The sequence below is a fragment of the Protopterus annectens genome, chromosome 6.part0 (genome assembly GCF_019279795.1).
Source record: "Protopterus annectens isolate FY-2018-M chromosome 6.part0, PAN1.0, whole genome shotgun sequence".
NCBI lineage: Eukaryota > Metazoa > Chordata > Ceratodontiformes > Protopteridae > Protopterus > Protopterus annectens.
Genome location: NC_056737.1, coordinates 1,578,742,760 through 1,578,757,773, shown reverse-complemented (window position 1 = coordinate 1,578,757,773; position 15,014 = coordinate 1,578,742,760). Strand labels below are relative to the sequence as shown.

The window sequence follows — 15,014 nt, the reverse complement described above, 5'->3', positions numbered from 1 at the left end:
AAATTTTGTGATTTTCTAGAAAATCATTTGAAGGCTGAAGTTGCTAAATAATGACAGACATTTGAGTTTCAGACTTCATATCTTTTAGAAAAATTCATACTAGCACAAATCCTGTTATTCTAGCAACTTTCTCATACTAGCACAAATCCTGTTATTCTAGCAACTTTCTAAGTTCACGAGAGCATTATTTAATATATGTCCCTGTTTATTTTAGGCTTTGTCCATATTTCGTGCACTAAGAGGTAGGTAGGGGTGTGTGTGTGAATGAAACATCCTAGTTAGGGGTAGCAGGTGGTTAGTAATTTACTCAAGCTCAAAACCTGTATCTTAGTTACAGAAAACAAAAGCATAAATTCTCTACCCCAACTACCATGCTGCATTTTTCAAAGAACTGACATTTCAGGTTAATTTTCAATTCAAGGAACCGAGTTTGAGTGAATTTATATTATATTACTGAAGAGGCATTACAGCGAATGCCTCTTCATCGACACTAATAGAGCGAACCGTGAATTACGAGAATGGCCGTAGCTTGGCTGGGAGTGGGGTAGCAGTTTGAGAGCTGTGAGTACAAGTTTGAAAATCCTAGCTACACCCCTGGCAGAAATAACACATATTTGTACAAATGGGAATTCTAGCAGCAGAAGAAAGCAGAAGAAAGGAAAACAGCAAGTTAACCATAAGAAACATTTTTTTTAATTTGCTAGAAATGTTCTTTTTTCAGAACTCCTTATTTTGTCTTATCTTTGTATGCATGCTAATTTTGACCAGGGTCAGATTCCTTCACACATAATCTTATCACTGCTTAGTAAACCTAGTACATGTATTTTTTCTAATAATAATATATTTTGTGAATGTATAATTTTCTTTACAACAGGAATGAACCTAATGACTCCTTTAATAAATATATGCATTTTTTTCTGACGCCTGCCCTTAAAGAAGACGTTACCTGCCAATGTAAACTATTAGTCCTATTATATCACAGAAAAAAATGTTGACCTACCCTGAAGAAACTAGGGTGAATTTATTTGATCTCAGTTGTAAAAACAGTTCTGGTTGATAGCTGCAAGATTATCACTCATGAACAAAAAGCTGAACATTGGATAGTATTCATTTAATTTCTTTTTATTGATGTAAATCAATAAAAAATTAAAAACCTAAGAGCATGGATGTATCCTATCATTTTATGCTTACGTGAACGAGAAACTTTAGTGATCGCAATTAACTATTTTTCATTTATCAATGTCTGAGCGTCACACACTTGTGGAGTAATGTCATTTATCGTTAGCCAGGGACCTGTTGGTCACAGGGACAAGGGAATACAGTGTAGAATAGTAGCGATGTAATTAATCCCCCTGTTTCTCCTTTGTAAATACTTTATCTCTTAGGGCACTGTGCTAGCTGTAATTTTTGGTAAATATGCTCTCAGCCTTTCGCATGTCAGACTTTCTTTTTCATAATTCATTCAATAAGCTTCCAAATTTGTTGGATAAAGAAAAAAAGAGTGGAAAGATTGAAAGTGATTGAGTAAAATACAAGTAAGCTGGTAGAGGTACATGGAAGAGTTATTAGCTAAGAATATATAAGACTTGGCAGGTATGGTGGCATTTTTCAGCCATTATAAGTCTATAACTCTGTAATAACATTACTTCAATGAACAACCTGAGCCGATAATGTTCTTTTCCAATTTTCAAATATTTTGTATTTTTTCCAGATCTCTGGATGCTGTCTATAGATTTGAGACATCATATAAAATGTATTTATTTATTATTTATTTATTTAACATTTGTTTACCGTGGAGTGTCCGACTGGGCTAGAGGCCCATTTTCAGTGGAGGCTCAGGGAGGAAAGCTCAACATACAATGTATCAGTAAAAACAATGAATGCTACAAGGAAAATACAGTTCAATATAGTTACAAAATTCACAAGTCCATCAGCATGCAAAATTATACATTTGTGTTAAAAAGAAATAAAATTATATACATATTGTAGAAAAACAAGATACTACAGTGGATTTTTTTAGACAGTGCTAGTGTGTGTATAGAGATAATGATGCAATGATTGTCAAATTATTACTGTAGAATGAAACAGAAAAGTGAGAAAGTTAGGAGCAAGGGACACTGTGGTAAACAGAATATATGATTACTAGGAGCAGAGGATCCTAGTGTAAGGAAGTAAATAGAGTGTGTTAGATTTGAGCTGTACTTATAGGGTAAGGGGTAGGGGAAGTTGTGTTACCCTGGAGTAGTACAAGAGCAGAGCCAGTTTTTACTGAAGTGATCCATATGGAGGAGTTTGATGTTCTTTGAGTTGTTTGAGGTAAGAATTTGTTGAGGGATAGAGCTCCAGACTTTTGATATCTTGGTATAGTGATTTCCCTGAGGAATTATTTGTCTTTGTGACTTGCAGTAGCAGTTTTTTTCAGATCTTATAGCTCTGTTGCTACTATGTGGTTGCACTAGGTTTTGGAGGGCTGGGCAGTTTTCAGGTTGATATATAATTGAGTGGGGAAGTTCAATCCAGCTTAGTTGTTGTAAGGCAGTGCAGTGATGTGTTCTATTGGAGAGATTAAGAGTAAATTTAGCTATTTTTTTAAAACCGGTCACCAGTCTGGTTAATTCTGATCTTCTAAGTTTTCTGAGTATAGGTGAGGTATACAGGAGGGTAGATAGAAGGTGGCTATGGCTTGTCTGGTGGTATTGATGAGGAATGGTTTGACTCTGTAGAGGCAACCAAGTTTAATGTGGACCTTTTTTATAGTTGCAGCCAACTGTGCATCAAATTTCAGTGAGTTATCAGTTGTGACTCCTAGACGTTTTGCTTGTTCTACAGGTACTATTTTGGAGTTATTTGAGGAGTAGATAACGAAAGGTGGTTGAATTCCTTGATCTGAGATTTGTGTAAAGATTATTAGCTTTGTTGTATTTGGGTTAAGTATTAGCTGATAGTTTAAGAGATGTTGCTCAACATCTAGAAATCCACATTGTGTTGTTCCAAGGAGTTTGGAGAGGGAGGGGGCTGAACATATAAGGGAGGAATCATCTGCATATTAAATCACTGTAGCACTATTTGTAGCAGTGCACAGTTTATTAGTGAATCTAGAGAAAGTAATGGACCAAGGATAGACCTATGTAGGACACCTACATTGACAGGAAGTAGGGGGGGGTGAGTGTCTTTGACCAATTGACTGCTTGCTTGTGATCAGAAAGGTAACTATAGAACCAAGTTAAGGCTGTTTGGGATAAATTTAGAGAGGTTAGTTCGATTAGTAACTTTTGGTGTGATACTGTGTCAAATACTTCTGACATGTCAAGGAAAATGGCTGAAATGAATTGACCACTGTTCCTGAGTTAGTTAATGGTACTGGTGAAACTATTTAATGCTGTTGCCATGTTGTGCCTTGACTGGAAACCATGTTGTGTCTTGGGAGAGGATGTTGTTGTTTAGTAAATAGTCTGGGAGTTTGTTTATGCATTTCTCGAGGATTTTTTGGCTGGGGGAAGTATTGCAATTGGCCTGTAATCGGAAAGGTCAGTTCAGGGTCCACGTTTGTGTAAGAGAATAGAATATGAGGTTTTCCATAATATTGGGATGTATTGCTCAAGGATGGAGCAATTAATTAGGATGGTAATGGGATATGCAATGATATTTGCTGCAATTATGAGGTATTCACTGCGGAGATGGTCAGCAGCTAGGGATGTGGGTTTTAGCTTACTTAGATATTGTCTGATGGTTCTGGTATTGAATTGTTTGAAGGTAAATGAGCCAGGATTCTTTGGGGTCATGGAGGAATTTTTAGTGGGGTGGAGTTATCATTTTTCACTAGTTCTATTATAGAGTTTATGAAATGGGTGTTAAAATGTGTGGCTATAGAGTTGGAATTGTTTTAGTTGGTGGGGGCTGGAGTGGTACTTTGGCCAAGGTTGTGGAGTTGTTTTATTGTACTCCAAAATTTCTGGGGTTTGTTCTGATGTTTTTATTGGAGTGTGGTATAGTAAGTTTTTTGTCATTTTTGATTTACTTTTTGGCTTGATTTCTAAGTTTACGATAGGTTATCTGGGATATTGGAGATTTAGTAGTTTGGTATTGGGACCAAGCATTGTCCCTCTGTTTGAGGAGTTGTCTTGTTTCCTTTAATAGCCATGGGAGCTGTTTAGATTTGGTACTTATATTTCTTAGGGGAGCAAGAGTATTTAGAATGCAGAGAAATGTCTGTTAAAGAATCCTACTGCCGAGTCTAGAGGAAGTCCTTTAAGTGGGATCCAGTTACATTTTTGCAGGAGGGCTTTGAAGAGTTCTGGACAGAAGTTTCTTTTCTTTCTAATGTGTTTGTATATAGGATTTTTGGGGTGTTGGTCCATTGCAGTATTGGGTAGGTGGGCAGGTGATCACTTAGACTGTCTGTATGAAGTGGGTCTTCTCAAACCAAAGAGAACTAACTTGCTCAGTATTTGTCATTATAGTCAACACTTGAAAAAAGGCAAACTTCATTTTTTTACGTGTTTACTTCCTTGTTATGTGAGTGTATTCTTGCTTTTGCAAACTGGTATAAATAAGAATGATTTTTTTTCACAATACAACTATAGCAATCTAACAAAGGAGTTAATTTCTAGTGTTTTTTAACAGTTTGAACTGCACTAATTAGCAAACTGTGTTGCTTTCCACAAAATGATAGCTACTGTTTTGATTTGATGGGTGACCATTCTGTTAAATTTGAGGTTACATGTTTTTAATTTAAAAGCTCTTAAGATATATCTTGTGTAGTACTTGTCAACTGTGTATCATACATGAACATTATGTTTTAGTATATTATAATGAACTTAGATTTTTTTTCTTTCTCTCAGGAATTTATGAATTACATAAATAAATCTGGGGACCATGGCATTGTGGTCTTCTCCCTTGGATCAGCAATTTCAGAACTGACCCTAGAGTTAGCGACAGAGTTTGCTGATGCCTTTGGAAAGATCCCGCAAACAGTAAGCTTTCATTTTTTGTCTTATCAGTATTCTACATGTGTCTCACAACTGATAATATCCATTCTCAGAAGGAGCTCTAATGTGAGTACAGTGTGACATTAAGAGTATACCAAGTTATAGTCAGCATTTGGCCTCACCTCATTCCACTTGTAAATAAAATGAGATGTCTATATACTGGTCCACCTCATGTGACTGAAACTCAGAATACTGAATTTCATTTGGCTGAGACCACAATACCTAATTTCAAAATACTGAATTTTAAGCCATAGAAATGCACACTTACAACACCAACGACTAACTCTTTCCAAAACTTAAAAACTGCATACGTACCCTCTTAACAGAAAGTGGCTGATATAAAACCAAATTATGTGGGGGGATATGTGTCCCCCCCAATGATATATATACTAACTCCAGGATCGCACTACAGTGAGGAAAAGGGCATATACCTTTTACTTACCTTACAGTACTGTGCACACTGCCACTACTGCTGGGAGCACACGAAACATCCACCATATTACTTTAGATACTTACCATAAAAATGTAAAGAGAGATATCCACACTTAGAAACAATACAACACTACTTTCTACGCTAATATCAGTATTCTGACAGTCGGCACTTTAAGTTATAATAATGCACTTTTATTACAAGCAAGTCACAGGTGAAGGGAAACACACATCCACATGTATAGATTAAAATTCAGTATTTTGAAATTTAGGATTGTAAGCATTCTGTACAATGAGATTCAGTCAAATGAGTTTTCAGTATTTTGAAAATTAGGTATTGTGGTCTCAGTCAAATGAAATTCAGTATTTTGAGTTTCAGTCATGTGAAGTGGACCCATATATACACATGAGCAAAACAGGGGTTATGGCATACCACAAGCACCTGACATGTTGGAGTTAGATGCTATTGTTGCAAGGCACATTTTATTACATTTGACACTTTAGTAATAATCTTAACATTTGTGCAGACTTTATTTTAGCTGTTTGTACTGAATTTCCTGACTTTCCATGCAAATGTTATGTTGTCTTTTTTTTTGTGATCATAGGTCATACATTCCCATCCTTTTATTGTTGTTTGCATTTGGCAGTGCATTGGAAATATGAAGACATCTGGGCCTTTTATTTGCATGTTGAGTAAATTGTCTTTAAATATGTATGCAAAACAGTTAGAAATACATATCCTTCACTTATGTTTGCAGAATAAAAGTTGATTTGTGCCAACTTTTGTGCTGTGAATTCCAAGCAGAGCATACTCAGATGCATAGTATAACAGCAGTCAGTGGAGTTACAATATTCTTGTAATCCATATCAGGAAAGGAACTGTTAGCCAAAGCATTTTAAAAACAAGGAAATTAGTGGAACGGGTTAACAGCTTTAAGTTTCTGGGAGGGTTGCTTGAAGAGAAGTGAAGTGTGAATAAGAGGTTAAAGCTAAAATCAAAGGGGCTGCAGCCAACTGGCATAGAGTGTTATGGGTAGTTTATGACAGAAGAATGCCAAATAATCTAAAAAAAAATAAGGTGCACAAAACCAGGACTGCTGTATGGTAAAGAATCCTGGGCAGGCAAAGCAGTTGAGTAAGGTAGATGCGATGGAGATGAAGTGCCAAAGAAGAGTGGTATGATGCACAGCTCCAACTGGAGAGAAGGTCAAAGAGAATAGATGACACTGGTTTGGTTACATGTACAGGAAAGCAAAAGACAGTCTGGTGAAGAAGATTTGGGGTAGACAGGAGGAAGATAAGAGGAAACAAGGGCATCTAGTAAAGAGCTGAATAGATTGTGTGAGAGTTGACGAGCAACAGTAAAGCATGATTATCAAAGAAGGCAGGGGAGTGGCATTGAATTGAGAGAGAAGGTGAAAGCTGACACAACATACGAATCCCATGTAAAAAAATGGAAAAAAAGCAGTTGATGATGATTTGAGTTTCAAATTTTATAACCTTTAGAAAGGGTATATTGATGCAAGGCCTGCTGTTCTACATCTTGTTAAGTATATAAGGGCAGTATCACTTCCGATTTTGCTTCTTTGTCAACCATTATTTTTTAGTTGTTTTTTTTTTTATACTTGACATAAGAGGTTGATATTGTAGAAGGGGTTGCAGTGTGTTGTACTCTGTGTTCTGATAGCAATGAACTGAAAATGCATTCCTGTGTGGTATTTATGTATCTATTCATTGATTTGATTGCAGTCAAACATCTGAGGTATATAATCATAGTCCTATAATATATCTATATAAGTGGCTATAACTCAAGATCACATCTGTATGGAGGTCTGCTTGTGTGTGTTTTTGTGTAGGGGTTAAAATAAATTACTGTGGCCAATTGTTATTATTTTTATGTTATTACAATCTGAAATCTGAGGTGCACACAGTGATTGAAGTAGCTGTAATTGATGGGTATGAGGTTTATCGGTGATAGGAATGATTGCATGCATGGGGTAACTGTACATTTTTGGAGGGGTAAAAAGGCAAGCACTGTTCCCACATAGGATTTATATACCCATATTAGTATCATTTTATTGGGAACTAGTATTTTATTAGCTTTAAATATTTTATTACCTTTGAATATTAAACTGTAGACACAAATTAGTTTCCTTGAAATAAAACAAAATAGACTGAACTTCTTTCCTTACTCATGATTTTTTGTTTATATCATCAGTGGATCAAAAGTGCAAAAAAGAAAAAAGCTTTAAGATGCACCTCAAAGCATCTAGAAACTGAAGCCTATAACTTCTTGGGGCATAGTGATCACCAGACTCCCAGCTTCACACAGTTACTTCCTCCACATGTATTACAGTGGAGTCTTGGCCAGTTAGGATGTGTATTAAAAGGATGGGGGAAGATCTAAAATGTAAGACCAAGTGTGAAAAAACAAAAAGGCATCCATCTGGATGGCTTGAGGCCAGGATGGTGGGGGATAAGGAAGGGCACTGATGAGGTGCATGGGGGACCAGTTTGCCACAGGAAAGAGAAATGGAGTCTTTAGATCCTATTCTATCATCTTCTGACACATTGTGGCACTGAATCCATGTATTTCTTTTTTTGCCTTTGAGCTTCATCCTCTCACTCCTTCATCATGTGTGTGCATGTGTTTATGTATGTGTTTCTTATCACGTTATGTTTAAAGCATGACAAAGATCTCAAGCTAAAGATACTCTGTCCATACATTTTCATAGTTAGCAGTGATCATCAGTTCTACTATTACATGTGAGTGCAAACAAGATTTGCCATAGGATAGTAGAGTGAGATCATCGTAGGAACAGACAAACATAGGAACAATGCTAAGTAATGATGATGATCATCATCATAAACATCATTTTTACATGGGGGTCATGGCGTTGCACAAACTGTTGCCTCTTCTCTCTCTTCAGACCTGCTCTGGTACCCTCTTTGACAGCCATGTCTGCCTGTCTCAGTTATTCTCTCAGTCAGTCCATCCATCCATTTCTTTGCTGGACATCCTCATCTCCTCTTTTCTTCTTCCTCTTCCTGTCTCCCAAATCTGCTTTATTAAATTGTCTAATGCTTTCTTGTACATGATGTGACCAAACCATTGTACTCTATTCTTCTTGCCCACCTCTGTAACTGGGGCTACGTTGGCTTCTGCTCTGATGTCTTCATTTCTTCATCTTTCCCACAGTATGAATCATTCTACTCATCTTAGGGATTTCATCTCCATAACCTCAAGCTTCCGTAGATGCTCTGCCTTCATTATCCATGTTTCTGTGCCATACAGAAGTGGTAGCTACACACAACTGTTTTGTACACCTTGCTTTTCAACTTCTTTGCCATTCTTCTGCAGCACATTACCCCTGGCACTTTGTGCCAGTTGGTTGCAGCATCTCTTGTTCTGGCTTTGACCTTTTCATTCAGATATCACTTCTAGTTAGCCACATTTGCCAGATAGTTGAAGCTGTTACTCTATTCTACTATTTTCCGTCTACCTCAATTTTAACTTCTGATTTCCCCCATTTGCTAACATGACCACTGTTTTTGCCTGTACTCACGTATATCCCATGTGCCTTCAGTTATGTTTTCCACTTCCCTTTCATCAGCTAATACTCCTGTTCAGAGTCTGCTTGTAGTGCAACATTGTCTGCATAGAGCAGCTGTCTTGGTCTATCCCCCCTTGATTTCTTTGCTAATGTAATCACCAGTATGAACAGCAGTGGGCTCAGTGCTGGGCCGTGGTTCAAATCCAATTCCACTGTGACCAGACGTTGAGTCCAAACATTGTACTTTTCTCATTGGGTCACTGTACATAGCCTGGACTAATTCTATTAATGTTTTTTGAGACTTTGAACTATCACATAAATACACAAATCATCTTTTTTTTGGGCCTTGTCATATGCTTTTTTCCAAACTGAGGAATGCCCAATTGTACTCTTTCCTCTTGTTCAACTTTTTCCCCACTATCTATCTATCTACAAACATCAGGTCGGTTGTGCTGCATCCAGATCTGAATTCAAATTGCTCATCATCCATCTTACTTTCTACTACTCCCACAGCTGTGTATATCCCATTTTCTTGTACACTGGTACTAGAATGCTTATTCTCCCGTCATCTGGGGTACTTCTCCATCTCCATACTGCACTGAGTACCCCGAAGAACGATTTTTCCCCAATGCACCTAACATGTTGATATCTGCAGTGGCTTCATCTGAGCATGCCACGTTCTCTGACTCCATTTCCTTCATGCACTTTATACATTGTTGATGGCAGGTTGTCCTTCCTTTCTCACTGTAGGCTATGCATGTGGCAGTACACTTTCTGTAGGGCTTTCTTCATTCAGAAGCTTCTTGAAGTACTCTTTACTTCTGCCCTTGATGAGATCTGGACTGGTGAACAGATTGCTGTTGGCAGCCCTTATGAATGGCATTTGCTAACTAACAATCATGGAGACTTTAAGATATGTAACCATATACACCTTTAAACAGAATTTTTTTAAATTGTTTGTTAACCTTTTCAAGCAGTTAGTAGTGCTCACCTCCCAAATCAAGTACATCTTCTAAGGACTCAGACTGCATCATGGGAAAAGGTAGCCCAACTTAAAAATATAATTATGTCAGTATGTCCTTCTCAATCAGGCTATTTCAGGTTAGTACAAAATAAAAATTAATAAAAACTATTTAGAATTCCAAAGAGACAATAGTATAGCAAAGAATATCAAGAAATTATAGAAAAAATGTTTGTTTTTCAGTTTCTGGTCATAGCAGTCCTTTAAGTATCACTGAAAGTTTTGAAGTGGGTGTTAGTGAGCTGTGACCTATTATATAATTTGATAACAGATGATATACCAGTCATTCTGAAAATCTTGTTCAAGGCTAGAATTAAAACATGTATAGATGTTACTAACTCTAAAACTGGGAATGTGGAATACTCATCTATCACCACTAGCAAATAGTGCCTCTTGCAGATAAATTTATCATCCGGGGTAGCTTTGGTAATTCTAATACCAGAACAAAACTAGATATTAACATGGCACAGCAAACATTCCTGTAAAATGTTATCATGAAATTCATGCTTGGGAAACATTTTATCCCTAACCATGTATAATTGCCACTCCGATATGTGCTTCTAGGGCAATTTCTATACATCTTTTCTGAAGTATTTTTGGAATTATCAGTCATAGCTCTTTTGCCAAGTTGCTCCCATCAGCTAACACAGTTTGATCATCTTTATGTTTCTCATAACTTTTCACATTATCAACATCTGTGCCATGTTTAATTTTTATTATGACATTTCTTATACAGAATTGTAGTTAATGAAAACTGTGGAATGTTTTCATTAATTTCCTCATGTGTGCTATTACAACAATAAATTACCTTATTAACCTTGAGCTGTAGTTAGCCGTTCTTGGCATACTTTTTACATACTTTCCTTGCATACTTTTTATCTACTTTGCATTATTCAGTAGGAACATGTCGTGCAGGCTGTTACATTTATTTTGGTATGGTGACATTCCCTTACCTGAAAATATGAAACTCCAGAAGATATGTATACTTTTGTCAAATTCATACATGTATATGATTATGTCACTGTTGCATAAAACTATATGTGATGTATCATGCCAAGGGTATCAGATGTCTAGCAAATATACAAAAGCTTTTGGGTGCTTTCTTCAATGCATCATGTGTCTGTCGAAGCACAAGAGTGTGCTGGTATAAAAAGGGATGTATAGGTGCCAGTTTTCAGAATTTTCTTGCTGTTGAAGAGTTCAGTCAGTTGTCTAGTCTACACTGCATCTTTAATGCCGGCGGTTGGTTCATATCTCAGTTTTGTGGGCAGATAAGTACCCCTTAGGAAATCTTCCTTTATTTTTTACTAAAACTAATGTTAGTTTTGTTTCTTATGGCTGTCAAAAAGGGAAAATGAATTTGTGGTAGACATATCCTATACAAGAACTCCCATGTGGCAGGCTTCTTTGGTCTGGGGAATCACACAACATCCATTCATGTGATATCTGTCTAATGTTTATTCAAAAAAATATTTCAAGCCTCAAGCTATTTGCGGAAAACAAATGTCTTAAAACTTTTACCTGGTCCTCCATAGCTACCAACTACTGTTTGTCAGACATCACCCTTAAAATAAAACAAAGCAAAAATACAGTCAAAGAGGACCCTGAAAGAATTTTGGTTTCATCTTCTTTTCACTGGTCTGGGACTGCCAGATCTACTATGTTAGTTGCAGAGTCCTCGTTGCTCTGCAGGAAGTTGCTAAGGGTCAGGACTCAGGCATGTCCAATTAGATCAGACATCAGGTGTCAGCTAAGAAAGTAGAACATTGTTTTCTTGTGATTGAAGCAATGAATGTATACTTCAGGTATTAGCAAGAGAAGAGGTAGCAGGGTCCCTCATGGAGCTCCTCCAGACATCCAATTCCTTCAAAATTATCAAACCAGAAATACCTTGGAAAAAAATAATAGAAAAATAAAAAAAAGCTTCTTTCACCTCCTTCCACTCCCCCTATTGATAAAGGGTCTGAAAATGACTGGTACAGTTTTGACATATGGCTTTTTAGGGCTTTTCAATCATTTACAAGCCTCTGCTCCAGTTTTCACCCAGTCTAAGAGAAAAATGTACCTCTCTTCTTCTTAGAAAGAACTTCCCTATGATTCAGAGGAAGAAAAAGGGTTGGATTTTGTATTTTGACTCTTCGATGATTCCTTATGAGTTAGTGGAAAATATTTCTATCGATTCTACTGTGGAGGAATTTAATTTTGTTACATAATTTGTAAAAATGAGAGGCCTGTTAAAATGGGAAAGGAGAGAGACTTCAATCACCCAGAAAAGATATTATGAGTTCCAAAACTTCCCTGACAATTCCACCCATTTTTGGGGTATTAGAGGATGTTTCCAACTCGAGTCTATCTCATATCGCTGAACTTACTATTTGTCAAATACCTCTTTGTCGAACTTACTTTGTTGAAACCCCTTTTTGTCGAACAATCATTTTAGTGATTGTTTTCCTAGGGAAAAAATGCAGTGGGCCATGATTGGGAATTTGCTCTTTTCCCCACTGTAGTGCGATCTTGGAGTTGGAATATTTATTTAGATGGGCATGGGGGCGAAGCCCGCCACCTGAGTGGCATAGCTCTCAACCAATCAGGGACAAATCCCAAAAGAATCAGTATAGATCAATATAAAGTATTCTGTTACAGCAGGCTTCCATTTTGCTTAGTTCAGTTTTGTTGAGATTAGTCAGAATGGGAGATGCATAGAGTAGGGTGGATAGAAGCTACGAGTGAGCAATGGCTGATCTTGTGTTGTTGGTAAGAAATGGTTTGATACGGTAGAGTGACCCCAGTTTGGCATGTACGTTTTTAATAGTTAAGTAGAGATGACTATCAAATGTTAGGTGAGAGTCTATCCTTATTCCCAATAGCTTAGCCTGTGTCACTGGAGCAATTGGAGTAGCATTTGTGGAGTAGATTGTGAATTGACTGTTAGTGTTTTTGTTAGAACTGGTTATAATCATAAGCCGAGTTTTCTTTGGATTGAGGATAAGTTGGGTTTTGGTAAGGTAGTTTTCAACATCAGAGAATGCAAGTTGAGTTGTTTGCAGGAGGGCAGGAATGTTTTGTACAGCACAGATTAAGGTAGTGTCATCTGCATACTGAATTATAAATGCATGCTGTGTGGAGGTATGGAGGTCATTTGTGAAGACTGTGAATAGTAGTGGTCCTAAGATAGAACCCTGTGGGACTCCTATAGTTATGGGCAGCTGAGGAGAGACAGAATTTCCCATTTCACAGCTTGGTACCTGTCAGTTAAGTAGCTTTGGAACCAAGTAAGAGTGGAATTTGATAGATGATATTGGTTTAGTTTGTTTAGCAGGATTTGGTGTGAGACTGTGTCAAATGCTTTGGACATATCCAAAAAAAGAGTTGACACTTGTAGGCCTTCATTTCTGAGACGGTTTACTGTGTCTGTGAAGCAGAGGAGGGCTGTAGTGGTACTATGGGCAGGTCTGAAACCATGCTGAGTAGGTGACAGGATGTTGCTGTCTAGGAGATAGTTTAGCATCTGGGTATGGATGCATTTTTCTAGGATTTTGGCCAGGGGGGAGAGTAAAGAAATGGGTCTGTAGTTATTAAGTTCAGTGGAGGTCCCACCTTTATGTATGGGTGTAATACAGGATATTTTCCAGAGTTTGGGCACATAATTTTCAACAACTGATCTGTTTATGAGAGTGGAGACTGGGATAGCAATAGCATCTGCTGTGAGTTTCAAGAAATATCTGGGAGTAGGTCATCTGCTGTTGATGAGGTTTTTAGTTTGGAGAGCATGCTTTTGATTGAAGTGGTGGAAACTGTTTTGAGGGTAAATCTTGTATTAGTGTTATTTGTGTTGGGGGGATAGTGAGGAAGGAACTGTCCTGTGATACTAAGGATAGAATTGAGTTCACAAAGTGGGAGGTTAATTCTGTTTCAATGGGAACTTTAGTGTCAGGGGTGGTTGGTTTGGGGGTAGCCTTTTGGGTGGATTTTAGTAGCTGGTTTACATTTTTCCAAAATTTTTGTGAGTTATGTTGGTATTTAGTTTGTAATGTTGTGTAGTAGGATTTTTTTGTCCAGCCTAATGCATTTTTTTGCACGGTTGCGCAGTTCTTGGTACTTAGTTAGGCTTTGTGTTTCTTTGTTTTTTTGATAGTAAAGCCAGGCAGTGTCTCTGGACTTGAGGATTTGTTGGTTTATTTACTGAGCCGGGTTTGTAGATGTTCTAACCTTGATTTTGTGCAATGGAGCGACAGTGTCTAGGTGTTGTAGAAATGTTTTGTTGAAATATGCTACAGCCTAGTCAAGTGGGAGGGTTTTTAGTTACACAGTAAAGTGTTGAGGACCTCAGGAGAGAATTTTTTTGTGTTTCTAGTGGATATATAGTTAGTGGTTTTGCATATGCTTGTTCTACTATGTATACAGTATATTATGTTGTGGTCACTTAAGGTGTCTGGAAGACTGCCTGTGTGAGGATACAATGTGGGGTTGTTAGTTAGGACCCAGTCAAGGATGGATTCCCTTTTAGAATTTTATCACATCTAATTGGAATTTGGACTAGCTGCTGGTAGCCATGGAGATTTATTAGATTACTTGGTGGTTCTGATATACAGGTGAACCAATCTAGGTTGAAGTCCCCCAGAATAAGGGTTTCTTGTGAGTATGTGGAAGAACACCAGGATAAGAAGTCTTCAAGGCTAGCAGGTGTATTACCAAGTGGAATATAGATCACAATTGTGGTGATGACCTTTTTAGGGTGAAGTTGAAGTTGTGAGATAAGTATGTCCCAATTGTTGGGGGAGGGGGAGGAGTTTGGTAATTGACAGACAGTTAAGTTGGACTTGTACAGTAAGGCAGTTCCACCCCCTTTACGAAGTGGTCTGTCTTGTCTAATGATATTGTAGCCGGTAGGGAGAACTTCTGAGTTAGCTATGTTTTTATTTAGCCAGGTTTCTGTTAAAGCAACTATGTCTGGGGAGTAGTGTGCTATTGTGGCTTGGAGTTCAGGTATTTTATTTTTGACACTTCTAATATTAATATTTA

At 37.5% G+C, this 15,014-nt stretch overlaps 1 protein-coding gene across 3 annotated transcripts in view; it reads left to right on the top strand.

The window, feature by feature from the left end:
- Nucleotides 1-15,014, top strand: part of LOC122804860 (UDP-glucuronosyltransferase 1A1-like) — a 288,492-nt gene that overhangs the window by 120,060 nt on the left and 153,418 nt on the right. For 2 of the 3 annotated variants that reach the window (XM_044075024.1, XM_044075023.1), the window contains exon 2: nucleotides 4,842-4,973. The exons of the other annotated variant lie outside the window; for it this stretch is intronic. In XM_044075024.1, the coding sequence (XP_043930959.1) occupies nucleotides 4,842-4,973 (132 nt within the window). The remainder of the gene's footprint in view (nucleotides 1-4,841; nucleotides 4,974-15,014) is intronic. 3 annotated transcript variants of the gene reach the window in all.